General features: G+C 54.2%; 1 protein-coding gene across 1 annotated transcript in view; it reads right to left on the bottom strand.

Moving 5' to 3' along the window:
* Positions 1 to 2,158: 2,158 nt before the first annotated feature.
* GALNT17 (polypeptide N-acetylgalactosaminyltransferase 17) overlaps positions 2,159 to 12,056 on the bottom strand; it is a 214,121-nt gene continuing 204,223 nt past the window's right edge. The window contains exons 10-11 of the mRNA XM_056506705.1: positions 5,824 to 5,991; positions 2,159 to 5,371 (exon numbers count right to left, since the gene is read on the bottom strand). Coding sequence (XP_056362680.1) covers positions 5,243 to 5,371; positions 5,824 to 5,991 — 297 coding nt within the window. The 3' untranslated portion in view covers positions 2,159 to 5,242. The remainder of the gene's footprint in view (positions 5,372 to 5,823; positions 5,992 to 12,056) is intronic.

The following is a 12,056-nucleotide window of genomic DNA, read 5'->3' as shown; positions in this document are numbered from 1 at the left end:
GGAAAAGGAGCAAGCAAAGGAAAACACAGAGAATAAAGGAGCAAGAGGGGACAGGGATGGAGCAAACAAAGGAAAACACAGAGAATAAAGGAGCAAGAGGGGACAGGGATGGAGCAAATCCTGCAGAGAACAAAGAGGGGGTGTGAGGCAGCCCAAGACACAAAACTGAGACGAGACAGCACTGAAGACAAAGGGAAAGTGGAACAAAAATAGCACCAGTCAGTCCTGGAGGGAGTGAAGGTCCCTGGAGCTGACAGTGGGCAAGGGGCAAAGCTGAGCACGGGCAGAGCCCAGGGCATCTCTGCACAGCCAGCACAGCCTGGCTGGGAGGGCACAGGCACAGGGAGCAGGGACTGTCCCCTCCCCTGTCCTGCTGGAGAGGAGACAGCCCTGCAACGAGGGACCCGAGGGGAGCGGCCTCAGAGCCCCGAGCTGCTGCAAGGCGGCACAAGGAGCCTCCTTCCCACAGTGATCCCTGATTCCAGAGTGATCCCTGATTCCCACAGTGATCCCTGATTCCATAGTGATCCCTGATTCCCACAGTGATCCCTGATTCCATAGTGATCCCTCCTTCCCACAGTGATCCCTGATTCCATAATGATCCCTGATTCCCACAGTGATCCCTGATTCCATAATGATCCCTGATTCCCACAGTGATCCCTGATTGATTCCACAGTGATCCCTCCTTCCCACAGTGATCCCTGATTCCAGAGTGATCCCTGATTCCAGAGTGATCCCTGATTCCCACAGTGATCCCTCCTTCCCACAGTGATCCCTCCTTCCCACAGTGATCCCTGATTCCACAGTGATCCCTGATTCCACAGTGATCCCTCCTTCCCACAGTGATCCCTGATTCCATAATGATCCCTGATTCCATAATGATCCCTGATTCCAGAGTGATCCCTGATTCCAGAGTGATCCCTGATTCCCACAGTGATCCCTGATTCCAGAGTGATCCCTGATTCCATAATGATCCCTGATTCCACAGTGATCCCTAATTCCCACAGTGATCCCTGATTCCATAATGATCCCTGATTCCACAGTGATCCCTGATTCCATAATGATCCCTGATTCCATAGTGATCCCTCCTTCCCATAACAATCCCTTCTTTCCATAATGATCCATCCCTCCCTCCCCAGCCTGAGCTGTTCTGTCCTTCCCCTCCTCCCTGTGGGATCCCAGTGTGAATTTGGGTTCCAGTCTGTGTTTGGGTTCCCAGTCTGTGTTTGGGGTCCCAGTGTGAGTTTGGGATCCCAGTGTAAATTTGGGGTCCCAGTGTAAATTTGTGGTTGGGATGGAGGGACAGGACACAGGGAATGATTTCTCACTGCCAGAGGGCAGGGATGGATGGGATATTGGGCAGGAATTGTCCCTGTGAGGGTAGGCAGGGCTGGCACAGGTGCCCAGAGTAGCTGTGGCTGCCCCTGGATCCCTGGCAGTGCCCAAAGCCAGGCTGGGCAGGGCTGGGAGCAGCTGGGACAGTGGAAAGGCACTGGGTGGGTTTAAGGTCCCTCCAACCCAAGCCATTCTGGGATTCCATGATTCCATCTGCTCTGAAGCAGATTGAGCAGTTTTCCAACATGGATCTTGTCCCTGAGGTGTAAAATGCTCCCCACAAGGGCTCAGGTTTCCATCCTGTGCCACCCTGCAAGAGCCCTGTGGCTGCAAACCCAGCAGGGCTGGATGTGCCCCTGCCCAGGGACACTCACCTGGTGCCCTCACCTGTGCCCAGCTCAGGAGCTGCTGCTCCCGTGGTGTCCCCACAGAGACCCTTCCCTCCCCCAGGACAGCACCAGCCTGGTGTCCAGGAGAACCTGGATGAAGGAATGGGTTCAAGGAGTGCCCCGAGCTCCAGGGGACATTCAGGAACACTCAGGGACACCCAGCCTGGGCTCAGGAGTGCAAATGATGCTTCACTGCCCACATGAAGAACCAGGAACTGCTATCCTGGTGAATGGCAGCAGCAGGGGTGGATGGAATGGGAGTTAATCTGTGCCCACCATCTCTCTTGATCTCTCCTTCATTTCCATTTCTTTTAATAATGGAAGTTTCATTAAAACAGCAGCACTTTTCTATTAAATGAGTAACAGAGAGGAATGACTGCCTCTGTATCTCAGCAGCAGAGAATCTTTTGAAAATCACTCAAGAGGCAAGGCTCAAATCAGATATTTAATAAGACTAACTTGGAGATCACTTCTTAAAGCAATTAACAGATGATTAGAGATAAGCGAGATGCCACAAGGAGACCCAGATCTCAGATTTCTCCGGGGTGGGGGTGCAGCCCTGGGGTCACCCTGCAGTCACAAACGGAGTCAGGACAGAAGAGCAGAGGAAATTCCCACTTCCCAGCCTGATTTTGCTGCTGACTCTTTCCAGTTGTTCAGAAGCTGCAGCTGGAGCAGGAGAAGGGACCAACAGCTCCCGGGGGCTCTGCCCCAGCTGGAGCCTGGAGCCCAGGGCTCATCCCCACCTCCCTCGTGCTCAGGCAGGGGCTGCTTTTCCTTCTGGAGCAGGAGGGAAGGGCCTGAACGTTCCAAAGGATCCAGAGCCAGCAGCAGCAGCAGCAGCATCCCCGTGCCCCGGGTGCCCTGTGCCACCTGCACGGGGACTGCAGTGGCACCAGGACACGTGGCCACCCCGGGGGGACCAGGGACAGGCAGGACTGGGGCAGGGGCAGGGACTGGGACAGAGGCAGGGACTGGGACTGGGGCAGGGACTGGGACTGGGATAGAGGCAGGGACTGGGGCAGGGACTGGGACTGGGGCAGGGACTGGGATAGAGGCAGGGACTGGGACTGGGGCAGGGACTGGGATAGAGGCAGGGACTGGGGCAGGGACTGGGACTGGGACAGAGGCAGGGACTGGGGCAGGGACTGGGATAGAGGCAGGGGCTGGGACTGGGACTGGGGCAGGGGCAGGGGCAGGGACTGGGGCAGAGACAGGGACTGGGACTGGGGCAGGGACTGGGACTGGGGCAGGGACTGGGATAGAGGCAGGGGCTGGGACTGGGGCAGGGGCTGGGACAGAGACAGGGACTGGGGCAGAGGCAGGGGCTGGGGCAGAGACAGGGACTGGGATAGAGGCAGGGACTGGGACTGGGATAGAGGCAGGGACTAGGACTGGGGCAGAGGCAGGGACTGGGGCTGGGGCAGAGGCAGGGACAGAGGCAGGGACTGGGACAGAGGCAGAGGCAGGGACTGGGACTGGGACAGAGGCAGGGGCTGGGACTGGGACTGAGGCAGGGACTGGGGCAGAGGCAGGGACAGAGGCAGGCCCTCCTGCCAGGGCCCAGCACAGCCAGGATGGGATGTGGGAGCAGCTCTGGGGGTTGGGGCACCTCGTCCCACCACTGTGACATGTGACAAAAGCCATCTGCTGCCACCCTGGGCACTGGCAGGGCTCGAGCTGGGCTGAGTTACAGCACAGGCAACATCCAGGGGCTGGCTGGCTGCTTTTCCTGCCCACACAGCTCTCCCCTCCAGTGTTTGCTCACTTTAAGGGCATTTCACCAGCTGGACCAGGGCTGTGGGGTCTCAAAGCCCTCAAGGTTTCCTGGAGTCACCAGGAAATTGCTTCTCTTAGAAGGCAGCAACAAAGGCAAGGGGAGCTGGCTCATGCATCCACAGACTTGTGGTCATGTCAGGTTTGGAGTGCTCAAATTTATTACACAAGAGATGATGCAACAGCGAAAAAGAGAGCAAAATTCTACATTGACTCTCTACTCTGCAAGTCAGGACAACTAAGAGGTTTTACTTCATTAACGAAGGCAGGGGAAAAATCAGAGACAGCCCCAGTGGTTGAGGGAGCCTTGTAAAGCCTAAATGAATAATCAGTCCTAGGTGATGCTCGTTGCTGTAGAAGGAACAATGAAATAGATCTGCTTCTGTTCAATAAATTACTAAAACATCAGTTATAAACCTGCTGCATGGCATTGGAAATTCAGCTCGTTCTACATCCAGGGAGCTTCATCCTGATGCAAATGGAAGACAGGCATGAGTGCTCTGCAGCAAAGGACTCTGTGCACATCCCAGCTTGGGAAACATATTTACACATACATCTCATATATTAATCTATTTTAGTGTACCCTAGCCAGAGGGCAGCCACAAAGAGGATTATTCTGGGAGAAGGACAGGAGATGGGCTGGTTTCTCCTCCCTGCTGAGCAGAGCCTGTGTCCATCCACGTGCAGCAATTCTGCAGGATCGTGTTTCCCTTTTCCAGACAGCCACGTGTCAGGACCCCAAGCAGAGGTCTCCCAGGTGGATTTGGTAGCCAAGATTTGGCAGCCAGGATTACTGTGAGCCAAAAAGAAATCAGCTGAGATCCCTCCACCAGAGTAACAAGCCTGCAGTGACTTCAGGGCCATGAATCTCAGCCAAGCTGCCATTTGTTGGTGCCTTGGCCTCCCTCCCTGTCTCTCCCACAGCTCAGGAAGAGCTGCAGTGACTCTGGGGGGACCTTGGCCAGGCTGACCAGGCAGGACGGGGTGCTCAAGCCTCAGAGAACATTCCTGCTGTCACCCAGAAGGGCAGGCAGACACCCCAGGTCATTCCCAAGGGAACCCCTTTGGGATGGAGGGAGGTGCTGGTTTGACCAGCAGCGTGTGGGTGATGGAGAGGGGGGCAAGGGAAGGTCAGGGGGTTTATTTCACTGCATTTTTTTTTTTTTTTTGGTAGCTTCTGTGATTAAGGGTTGGAAAGATACCTGGAAGCTGCTGGGGTCTTTTGCTTCTCCAAAACTCAGGGAGGGGGCAGCTGGATACAGGGGCAGGAAAGGAAAAAGGGAACAAAGACCCAGCAAAACACCACATCCTTTAAACTCAGCTCCTTTAGGGCTTGGAAACCTTTTCCTCTCCCAAGCTGCTCAGTTTCCACACTTGCCAGGCAGGTCTGTCCAGGGTCGTGGTGCAAACCTCCCCAGCCCTTTGGGAGAGCTTGGAGTTGTGTGGGAGAGCAGAAATTCCCTGTCAGTAAATGCTCCCAGACTGCCCCAGCAGGGAAGGTGGCACCTCTTGGAGTGCTGGCCAGAGGGAACAGCAGTTCTGAGCCAGCTCCACACAGCTGGCATCAGCTGGGGGAGACTCACAAATGGTAAAAATAAAGCCACAAATGCCCATCTCCCCCAGGTCCTCTCCTAGGAACACGAATAAAGCTCTGGTTGATAGTCCATCCTTTCCAAAGCAGTCCAGGCAGATCAGTCCGTGTCGGCCGTGGCTCAAGTCAGATCCCCTGACTCTTTCAGCCTCTACTTGATGAAGTTTTTAATTGTCCACCTCTGGCCCGAGCAGCTGCGAAGGATCAGGTCGATGCCGGCCACGCCCCTGTTCTCCACCTCCAGGCACCGGCCCGTGCCCTTGTTCAGGATGGCTCCGTTCTGCAGGCACAGCAGATGGAGAAGATGCAAAAACGAAAATATTTATTGCCTGTGGAGCAAACCAGGCCCGGGAGGGCAGCCTGGGGCATTCAGCTGGGTGGGAATGCAATTCAAACAATAAAATAATGCCCCAAATAAATGGAATGAGCATCCATTGTCACTGCCAGCACTCAAGGGACACCTGTAACCTTTAAATCCCACAGCTGCTGGGAAGTGGGACACTTCAAGAAACAAAGGAATCTGGAAGTCATTGGCAGACCAGACATAACCAGATCCACCTTTCTGCTACCAGAGAGGAAAACTTTGATTAGGAATTGTCCTGGAACGCTGCCCTGATCCCTCTTGACCTCCTCCCCCCGCCCCAGGAGCTGGAATTTGCTGTGCCATGGCACCGTCCCCCCTTGGTCCCGCCCCATGCCGTGGGAAGCAGAGGAGGGCAGCCCCAGACAGACCTGGATGAAGTTCCAGCGCTTGTGGAGGCTGCTCTTGACCTTGTCGCAGTCCAGCAGCTGCGGGAAGCGGCTCTTGCCCGTGTCCACCAGGCAGCGCGTGTCGGGCAGCAGCGTGGTGGTGCCCAGAGCCCCCAGGTGCAGGAACCCCTCCCTGGTGTACCTGGCCAGCTGGGGAAGGGACAGCGACACTCAGCACCTCACAGAGCCCTGGAAACACTCTGTGGGGATGCACAGGCAGAGCAGAGCTGCAAGGGATAAATCCCAATTTCTCCAGCCTTTTATCTCTGTTTGGGTTTGTTGTTTTTTTCAGAAGTAAGTGAGGAACTAAGACACAATGTCTTGGGTTGCAGTACAGGATGTGACCAAAGCATGTATTCTATCACTATCTCTTGAAAATAGGTGGGGCATTGATTCTTATCTCTTTGGGAGATATCCTCTGCTAAAGGGCCAGCTGTTAAACCAGCTGTTAAACCAGCTGTTAAACCAGGTGTGGCAGTGTTCTTTATCTTCCCACAGCCCATCCTCCCTCCAGGAGATATCTCCTGTTAATGGCCATTGAGTCCCAGTGCATGACTGATAAAATTCCATCATCCCACTGGGAGATGCTCCAGCCAGGGGAGCAGCCAAGCCTTTCCTACCCAGATAAAAACTGAGATTTGGGACACCAAGGCTGCCCTTACCCACTGGTTCCCAGAGGACAAAAGCTACCAGACCTTTCCACAGGATCACTGCTTCAACAAGAGCACTTCACCTGCACTGCTACCACCACACTAACTACCCAGGTGTCAGGTTGTGTTCTGGCTCTGTCAGTGATTTTCTTCTGTACTATTGCATGTATTTTATTTTATTTTTTTCCTATTAAATTATATTTCTGACTTGGAGTCTCTCACTGGTTTTGCTTTCAAACCAGTACACACAGGAAAGAGTAGGAAGAATTCCAAGCCTTAAACTCCTCCTGGAGCAGACTCCTGCAGCCCCCTGGAATTCTGTGGGATGGGGCTGTGCTCCCTGAATTGCAGTGCAGCCTGGCTGGTCCTGCTGGCCCAGCTCCTTGGCTGGGCTGGTGCCTCTGGCTGCCTGGCACAGCCTCAGGGCTCCAGCCAGGCAGCAGCAGGGCAGAACTGGGATGGGAGCCTGGATCTGCCCCACGGCTCAGCCCTCAGGAAGGCTCAGGACTGCAGCTGCCCCCTGCCATTCCCATGGATCCAGCTGCACAGAGCTCCCAGGGGATGCAGGATGGGAGCAGCAGGCAGGGATGATGCCCCTGGGGACACTGGGCTACAAAGGACTCCTCCATTTCAAGGAATGCCACCAAAATATTTCCCTCAACACATTTAAATTCTGGAGTGAGGAGAAAGGAATGCCACTGTCCTGCCTTTTATAGTTCAAGGGAAAGATCTCCACAGCTGCTTATTTAAATTATGAATCAGGCCATTATCCAGCAGACAAATAAGGAGGATTCAGCACATTAATTAACAGAGCATATCTGTGACCCAGATGCCAGGGAAGAGGCAGTAAATCCCGCTGGGTGTTTGGGTTATCTGGGCTGTAATAATTAAACTCTGGAAATCAAGTTAAAACAGTGTAACAGAGTTGGAGTGCAGCTCACAACCCCAGGTGGGTACCCCGCTCCCTTGGGGGGGCTGGCTCTGCTCCCAGGCACTGCTGGAGTGAAAATGGGCATCAAATGTTCACTGGCCAGGTGTTCCCCTCATGGAATGGTCTGGAACAGACATCAGAGCCCATGGCAGGGACACCTCCCACTGCCCCACAGGCCTGCCCACCCTCACAGGGACAATTCCTGCCCAAAATCCCATTTAAACCTGCTTTCCATCAGCCTGACCCTGTTGCCCCTGTCCTGTCTCTCCAGTTCCTGATGCAAGGTGCCTCTCTGGCTCCCTGGACCCCCCCAGGCCCTGGAAGATGCTCTGAGGTCTCCACACCACCTCCTCTTCTCCAGGTGAACAATCCCAGCTTTCCCAGCCTGGCTCTATGGATTTGAACCCCCAGACTCAAGGCCCCCTCTGGCCTGGTCCAGCAGCTCCATGTCCTTGCTGTGCTGGGGGCACAGAATGCCCTGGGTTTGGTGCTCAGTGGCAGGTGAGCTGCTGGCTGAGCCCTGTGCCAGGCTGGGAGCACGGCGGGGCTCCAGGCTGGGCATCAGCACAGCCAGGGAGGCTCCTGGGGAGAACCCAGGAGGAGAGGCTGAGGGCACTGGGAATGATCAGCTGGAGCAGACTGAGGGGGATTCATCACGGGTACAGCGTCCTCATGGTGGGCAGAGGAGGGGCAGACACTGATCTCTGCTCTGTGGGACAGGGACAGGACCTGAGGGAGCAGCTGGGGCTGTGCCAGGGCAGGCTCAGGCTGGAGATCAGGAAAGGTTCTTCCCCAGAGGTGCTGGCACTGCCCAGGCTCCCAGGGAATGGGCACAGCCAGAGCTCCAGGAGCTGCCAGGGATGGACAGGGAGGGATTGTTGGGGTGTCTGTGCAGGGCTGGGTGATCCTGGGGGTCCCTCCCACTCGGGATTCTCTGATTCTGTGATTCTGTCTTGCAAAGGGCTTTGGGGACAGAAGGGCACATCCTGCCCAGGGAGGATGAGATGGGGCAGCTTTGCCCCCAGAGCAGCTGTGGCTGCCCCTGGATCCCTGGCAGTGCCCAAGGCCAGGCTGGGCAGGGCTGGGAGCAGCTGGGACAGTGGGAGGTGTCCCTGCCATGGCAGGGGTGGCACTGGGTGGGCTTTGAGCTCCTTTCCAACCCAACCCATTCCATGATTCTCTGATGACACTTCTTGTCTTGCAGGAAGGAAAAGCTGCATAAAGGCAAAGCCAAGACAGAGCCAGACAAAGCCTGGCTGTGACAGAGGCAGCAATGACCCAGAAGTTCCAAATGGGCAGTGCCAGTGCCCTGCCATGCCCTGCTCCCTTGGGGAGGAGTGTGCCAGGCTCTCCCCTTTCAGATGGCTTTTGGCAGCCTGTCCCAGACAGCTGGCCCAGTGCCCACGGGGCACCAGGATCTCTGCTCTGACAAGTTATTGCCTAATGTGCTGGGAAAAGTAACTGGAGCACAAATGCAATCCTTGCCTGGGAAGGGAGCAGGGCAGGGCTGTGGGGACCAGCTGGGAAACCAACAGGGATGTGAGGCAGGAAATGCATCTGGCAGAGGTGAGATGTGTGCTGGAACAGAGGGGAAAGCAGCCCCAGCACAGGGCCTGAGCCCCTGACCAAACACAGCCCAGCCTCAGCAGCAGCACCTGCAGCCCCAAAGCCAAACCTGAGTGGGATTATCCCAAAAAATCCCATCTAACTCCTGAGTGCAAGTCCCACCATGCTCCTACAACATTAATGGGATTTTCTTCCTTTGGGAAGTCTGGAGAGAATCCCAGGATGGTTTGGGAGGAAAAGGGGATTTAAGGATCATCTCTTTCCACACCTCCCACTGTCCCAGCTGCTCCCAGCCCTGCCCAGCCTGGCCTTGGGCACTGCCAGGGAGCCAGGGGCAGCCACAGCTGCTCTGGGCACCCTGTGCCAGCCCTGCCCACCCTCACAGGGACAATTCCTGCCCAGTATCCCACCCAGCCCTGCCCTCTGGCAGTGGGAGCCATTCCCTGTGTCCTGTCCCTCCATCCCTGTCCCAGTCCCTCTCCAGCTCTCCTGGAGCCCCTTCAGGCCCTGGAAGTGGCTCTGAGCTCTCCCTGGAGCTTCTCCTCTCCAGGTGAGCACCCCCAGCTCTCCCAGCCTCTCCTCACAGGAGAGGTTAATTCCAAGCTTTAATTCCTCTTTTGTTGTTTTGTTCCTCTCCAGAGTGAGCCAGGGGCCCAACCCAGCCTGGGACAAGACAAAGGAGCAAAGAAAAATAGTTTAAAACTATTCCCAAGCCAATTTCAAAGTGGTTCAAACTGATGAGGTCTTTTACCCCTTCCTCAGTTTGGGTGGCCCAAAGCCACATCCCCAGCCAGAGGCACTGACTGACACCACCTGGAACATCCTCCCATAAAACCTCATCCAGGAAACTGCACCTGGCCATGTCCCACCTTCAGCTGTCCCTGGGAGGAATCTCAGGATCACTGGGGCTGGAAAATCCCTCCAAGCCCATGCAGTCCAAGCTGTGCCTGATCCCCACCTTGTCCCAGCCCAGAGCACTCAGTGCCACGTCCAGCCCTTCCCTGGGCACCCCAGGGATGGGGACTCCACTCCCAAGGCCTGACCACCCTTCCAGTGAGAAATTTCCTCCTGTTCCCTCTCCTGTCCCTGTTCCCTGGAGCAGAGCCCGACCCCCCCGGCTGTCCCCTCCTGTCAGGGAGTTGTGCAGAGCCACAAGGTCCCTCCTGAGCCTCCTTTTCTCCAGGCTGAGCCCCTTTCCAGCTCCCTCAGCTGCCCCAGGCCTGGGGCTGATCCCTCCTCCGAAGCTGCCCCTCCAGCCCATCTCCTGTGACTGAGATTTCTGGCTGGCTGCATCTCAGGGATGGCAGAAAGTTAATTAGACATCCCAGCACCTGGGAAATAAAAGCCTTGATGACCTTCATTGACTCTATTGGAAAATAATTTCGGGTTGTTTAGCTTCCCTTCTGCTCTGAGCAGACCATCAATTAGCAGCCATCAGTAAAATGTTCAGGATTTGCCTTTTACACAATTTAATCTGATTAAAGGGTGCTGTTTGGTCACCCCTGCTCCTACTGTGTCCCCCACGAGCTTAGTATTGATGGCTTTGTCCTCAACTTCTGCTGCTTAAATGGGCAAAACATATTTTATCCTATAATTAAATGAAATGCTCTGCTGGGTGAACATTATCTTAAGTTTTATAGCATTATAGTGCTTTCTATCACCTTAATATATCACCATAGCTGTGTCACTGCAATGAGCTATTGCTGCATTATTAGTGTAATACATCATTACAGCAAGGTGCTTCCATGAGGGATTGCCTCAAAGATGAAGCCATCAAGCAGGAAAAAAAAAAAAATCCATCAGCAGCCTCAATATAATTACAGGATAAAAGGATGATGATGGAATCTCCTAATGATTTGACCTGGAAGTGAATGGAAGCAGGGAGAACAGAAAGCTGAAGGGAAAATAAGAGAAAAATCCCCAAAATTTTACTCAGTGAGGGATGAGTGAGTAAAAGAAAGATTTTATCTGCATTCAGAGCCAGCACCCTGAACTGCATCCAGGCTGAGCTTGAATCCATGGGCAGTCACAGGAGGGACAGAAAGTGGGGATGGAACAAACTGAATGGCACAAATCCCTCCTGGGACCCACGGGAGAGGGATGGATGGGGCTGGGTTGGGAAGAGGGAGAGCTCCCAAGAAAATCCCACCTGCCCTGGATGTGACAGGGATGTGACAGTGCCAGCAGGAGCCCACACCTCCCCTCCCTCAGTGAAGTCATTGCTTTATTCTGAAACAAGGAGTGTCTGGGATGTCAAAATGTCTGGGATGAGCCCCAGGATCAAGGAGAGAAGGGGGATTTTTGGACACCACGTGTGCTCTGGGATGTGTGACTCAAAAGGAGCTCAACAACTCCTTGTAGGGTTTCATATACACATAAATAAACAAAAATTAAATATATAAATACAAACCAGAGCTTCCATTACTTCTAATTCCATTCCCACCCATAAATTACAACCTGCAGCTCATTAATTAAACAGTTGTAGGGAAAGTCCAATTTCCTTCATGGTGCCACAAAGGCCATTTCAAAGCTTCTGCACTCACTGATAGCTGCTGAAAACCAGCATTTTCCAGGAGTTTCACTAATTGGATGCATCATGAAACAAAGGAACTGCCAAAAACTGGCTCTCAGCTGAAGAGAGAAGGGATAATATGGAGAGGGAAGACCAGGAAGGATGAAAGAGCAAGCTCCAGGCAGCCAGCAAAATCTGATTTCAGAACTTCAGGTAGGGAAAGAAAACATTGTTAAGTTTAATCCCAATAACACAGAGGGGAAAAATAAATAACCTGTTCTCAGCCATTCATCCTAAAGCCCAGGGCCAGCAGCCAATGTCAGCCCAACCCAGTTTCTCACACAATAATGCACTTAGGGACTCACATCTCCAGCCACAGAGTGCAAAAGGCACTTGGTGCCATTTAAGAGAAAAATGGGGGGTTTGAGCAAGGGCAGGGACTCCTTCAGCCCCAGGGACTGATAACCCAAAGTGGGATTTTCTCCACCCACAGCTGGTTCCCAGCTCAGGCTCAGATGAACTCTGGATCATTTAGGTGATTCTGGAGTGAGAACAG

The sequence above is a fragment of the Oenanthe melanoleuca genome, chromosome 19 (genome assembly GCF_029582105.1).
Source record: "Oenanthe melanoleuca isolate GR-GAL-2019-014 chromosome 19, OMel1.0, whole genome shotgun sequence".
Taxonomy (NCBI): domain Eukaryota; kingdom Metazoa; phylum Chordata; class Aves; order Passeriformes; family Muscicapidae; genus Oenanthe; species Oenanthe melanoleuca.
This window is presented reverse-complemented; position numbering and strand designations above follow the sequence as displayed.